The sequence below is a fragment of the Trichechus manatus genome, unplaced genomic scaffold (assembly GCF_000243295.1).
Source record: "Trichechus manatus latirostris isolate Lorelei unplaced genomic scaffold, TriManLat1.0 scaffold00091, whole genome shotgun sequence".
Classification (NCBI taxonomy): Eukaryota; Metazoa; Chordata; class Mammalia; order Sirenia; family Trichechidae; genus Trichechus; species Trichechus manatus.
Window position 1 is genome coordinate 2,352,944 of NW_004444027.1, and position 4,767 is coordinate 2,357,710.

Here is a 4,767-nt window from a genome sequence, read left to right on the forward strand (position 1 = left end):
ATATATATATATATATATACACATACATATCGGGTGCAGGCCACACTCCCAGGGGAAACCCTTGCAACTGATTGGCTGATCACATCAGATCACATCATGGAGGTGACTACATAATACATAATAATCATGGCCTAGCTGAGTTGACACATAACATTAACTATCACACAGAGGCACTCCAAATATTAACTTATTTTCAATGTTAGATCTATCTTAGATTTGCTAGTTGAATTTGTTGATCCATTTTTATTTCTGTCTAGTCAGTGTCCATTTTCGTGTGTATATTGAGCTAGGCTATGGAGATGTCATACAACTTTGTTGTTTGGCAGTGCAGTCTCAAGTAATTGGTAGTGATTATAGGGCTGTGGCGGAGTCCCTGGGTGGTGCAAACAGTAAATGCGCCCAGCTAACCAAAAGATTGGAGGTTCAAGTCCATTCAGAAGCACCTCAGAAGAAAGACCTGGTGCTCTACTTCTGAAAAATCAGCCATTGAAAACCCTATGAAACACAGTGCTATTCTAATACACGTGAGTTTGTCATGAGTCAGGTCCACTTGACAGCAGCTGATACAGGGCTGGGACAACCACTGGGGCTGACATAAATGGATAAAAAAGGAAGAAAGGGTAACTTAATTTTTATTTAGCAAATACATTTTTCTAAGTATGTTACAAATAAAAATTCTTTTAACTAGCATGTAACAGAGCATTTCCTACTTACTAGGCACATTATCTGGAGCCCTGGTGGGGCAGTGGTTAAGAGTTACAGGGAGCTATAGCTGCTAGCCAAAAAGGTCGGCAGTTCGAATTCACCATGTCGCTCCTTGGAAACCATATGGGGCAGTTCATCTCTGTCCTATAGGGTCGCTATGAGTCAGAACTGACTCGACAGTGGCTAACAACAACAGCAGCAGGCACATTATGTGTGTTACTGCATTTAATCTTTACACCAGCCCTGTAAGGTAGGTACTTTACTTATACTGTGTTATTGACTGTTTTACAAATGAAGAACCTGAAACTCAGAAGATTGTACATCTTGGTGGAGCCATATTTCTAACCAAGTCAACCTTTGAGCTTTTCCTTCATGTAAGGATGATATTGTGTTCAGTTCTGTTTCTGGTATAGTTAGCCCCTTGTGTAGAGTGCATTTTAGGGTTTGAGCCTGTTTTGATGATTATTTTGATTTACTGATGGAAGACTGTTCAGCAGGGAAGTCTCTAATGCTTCTGCTGGGAGTTTAGAGGAATGGCATCACCAAACTGCTTGGTTTTAACTTACATTTTTTTAAACAAAATTTACTGTAGGGAATGGAAATTATGAAGAAAATACACCATACCTCTTTTTGTTGTGAAGTTTATTGGCTGCTGTTATCGATTCTTATTAAAATTAAAGCACCAGCAAACTCATTGGACCAATAAATATTTTCAAGACATCCAGATTACCAATGCCACTTCTCTTTTTTCTTGTGGCTCCACCCCCTTGGACTATCTGCCTAAGAAAAATTAATGTCTGCCTGTAGCAGATGCATACTTGTTTCTCCCCTGAAACCAACAAGGCTTAATGAAAACTCTAGAAAGTAGGAACTTGTGGGAAAGAAGAGAAAAGAGACCAGTTCACAAGGTATGCTTAGTGTATAGAAAAGGGAGAAAGAATAGGAAAAGTGAGGTATAAAGGAAAAGAAATTAGTGGGGTAGAGCTAAAGCTTTTTTCAGAATTTTTAGCATTGTCACCTCAGTTAAAAGCCAGCTGTATTTATTTTATGCTCTAGATTTGTACACAAATTGAAATTTTTGTGATTGTATTTAAGTTCCCTCTTGAGAGTCTCAGTTGTTTGTGCTAATTAGTATATAGTTGTTAACTTATTTAGATGACCCTTACAAATTTATAAGCCATATGTTTATTTCATTTGTGGACAGCACATGATTAAATAGCTGAGGTAGACTATGGAATATCTGTATGTGTGTGTGTTTATGTATGTATATACACAGTTATATATATGTATATTATAGTGTATATATATATGTATATATATAATCCTAAAAATTAAAGGTGAGTAGCCTATCTTGTGGTAAAGTAACTTTATTTTCTGAAAAGCGACCTCAAAGCAAAGTTATTATTGATTGTACATAAACTAAGGTTTAACTAGACAAATGGCTAGAGACTTTTATGAATTTTAGAGTTCCAGCTTGTTCTAAATTGAATGACTGCATGTACTTTAGGAACAAAACTTTATAGACTTTTAGACTTTTACTGCTTCTTGTTTATTTTTTTCAGAATGCTTTTGTGTTGGTTTGAGGCAAGTTAGAATTCTTATCTGAATTCACCATATTCACATCTGTGTGCACACGACAGATTTCAGTTCTGCTGTAGTTAACTTATCTGACTTGTCCAACAGGTTCCTGGGTGGAGCTGCCAATGAACAGCAGCAATGGCAATGATAATGGCAATGGGAAAAATGGGGGACTAGAACATGTACCTTCTTCATCCTCTATCCACAATGGAGACATGGAGAAGATTCTTTTGGATGCACAACATGAATCAGGACAGAGTAGTTCAAGGGGCAGTTCTCATTGTGACAGGTAGGTGAGATCCATATTTTGGTGGAATTCTGGAAACAGATGGGTTGCCCAAATGAGTTTTGATTTTACAAGGTTAATTCCCATTAGCAAGATGAATTTTAGCTTGTCTAAAATTCGTTTGCTTAAATTTTTAATTTAACAAAATAAGACTCCTGATTTATTGCAACATGCTTATTTAAATCAGACAGTTGACTGACAAGTATTTTAAGTTCCCATTGATTTTTCTCAGATTAAATTCATTTTCTTATTCTGATTGAATTATTTTTAGATGTTTGTCAGTGTAAAATTCAGTAGCATAAATATATATTTACAAAAGTACTCTAACTTTCCCGTTTTCCTTTGTACTTTGTACCCCTATTTATTACACAGATCACAGCCTGCCTTCAATTACAGTTACTTTTTTGTGTAATTGTTTTCCCTTCTAAATTGTGAGGCTCTGAAGGGAAAGGGTCATGTTTTCATCTTCTTCATACCCTTCACAGTAATGGCTCTGGCCGTAGTAAACAGTTAGTAAATGTTTGAGTCATACAAACTGCAAGTTAACTCAAGTTATAGCAATATTTTCACAGTGGAAGCACCAACTAAGCTGTGTAAAAATAGTTACTTTTGAAGGCCATTCAGTTTCCTTAGAGGAAGTTTTATTTCAAACCTCATTTTCCTATGTTCCACTAATTCCACTGATTAAGGACTACTTAGGATAAAAGATTTAAGTACAAGTAGAGTGAAACCAAGTCATTAATTTATTTTTTAGTATAAACTTTTCTTTTCCCCCAGAGAGATTAGGTATTAAGTAGCCTTGTGATATATTTAAAAATTCTCAGTATAGTAACAGCTATACTGTTTGGCAAACTCATAACACTATGATATACTGAATTATGCTCTGGTTAATTAAGAGTTAACTGATATTAATCATTTAGAAGATGCAAATGCACGGGAAGAAGATTAAAGAAACTTTTTAAAAATGTTAATACTTGTCTCTGGGGCATAGAGTTATGGATGATAATTTTCTGTTTCGTACTTTGTAATAATTTTGTATATAGCCTGAATTATGACTTATCAGAAAAAGTAAAAAGAGAAACATGAGTTAAATCATGCTTGAAGTTCCTGCTTGTCTTATAATCCAGTATTGTTACCAAGGCAGCCAGAGGAATGGTTTGTTGGCTCTGTGGTACACAGTGCACCCCATCCATCTCCGTCTCATCTCTCACTTGTCCCTGTGCTTCTTACAGCCTGAGATGGCTGTTGTCATAAGCAGAACTATAGCAGCTGGCTCTTTTCTGAGCAGCTTGCCATTGATTCCAGTAGCTACAGCATTAGTAGTTGGTCTTTACAAATGAAGATTTATATTATATTTATGTTATGGGACTTGCTGATACACTGGTTTCTGCAGATTTCTGCTTGTTATGGGCCTGTTGATAAGGCTTTTACTGTACATCCAAGTACACGACTCTTGATCATTGGTACCAGTGTGTCCATTGACCTTTTGTTCACATAGTGCTGTCGTTGAGCACAGAAAACATTACCGTTTGCTTTTCTGGCCATCGTACTTCATTTATGGTTGTAGTATACTTGTGTTTAAGTATGGATTCACCTTCCCGTTGTTGTCTCTAAGTTTAGGTTTCTAAACATGTGACGAAAGGTATGGTGAATGCTTTTGAACACTTTCCTGTCCCGCAGCATATGTGTCTTCAGGCTCTGGGTAACTGGTTATCTTTCAGAGGAGGCATAGAACTCCAGCTCAGTAATACTCTCCTAGGATATCTGATTAACACACTTTAGTGTTTAAACATGTCTTCAAAATCCATGTTGTTTGAACTGTCATGCATCTTTATAGTTGCAGTTGTTGAGAAGTATTTCTTGTAGGCAGAAAAGTTTTAGGATTGTTGGATGTTAGTCCCAGAGCTGATCTATGCATATTTTCAATTAAAATTATCCCATAGATGTATTTTTGTCACTGCTTTGGTTGTAGCAGATAACCCCTATGTGTTTTGCTTTGTGTTCCATTCTGTGGTAGGGATTTTCAACCTTGGCTGCACACTAGAATCACTCAGGGAACTTTAAAAAATACCGACGCTTGCAACCCATCCCTAGAGATTCTCATTTAGTCGTCAGGGATCAGGTAGAGACATCAGAATATTTTAGAACCTCCCTAGGTGATCCTAATATATGCCATGGTTGGCACTGTAGTGCATTCC

At 36.7% G+C, this 4,767-nt stretch overlaps 1 protein-coding gene across 3 annotated transcripts in view; it reads left to right on the forward strand.

Annotated features, from left to right (window-relative positions):
- Nucleotides 1-4,767, forward strand: part of BNIP3L (BCL2 interacting protein 3 like) — a 20,591-nt gene that overhangs the window by 7,062 nt on the left and 8,762 nt on the right. For 2 of the 3 annotated variants that reach the window (XM_004382168.3, XM_023736718.1), the window contains one exon: nucleotides 2,389-2,572. In XM_004382168.3, the coding sequence (XP_004382225.1) occupies nucleotides 2,389-2,572 (184 nt within the window). Of the gene's footprint in view, nucleotides 1-862; nucleotides 1,614-2,388; nucleotides 2,573-4,767 lie in introns of those variants that run through there. The other variant, XM_004382169.2, reaches the window with a different exon arrangement.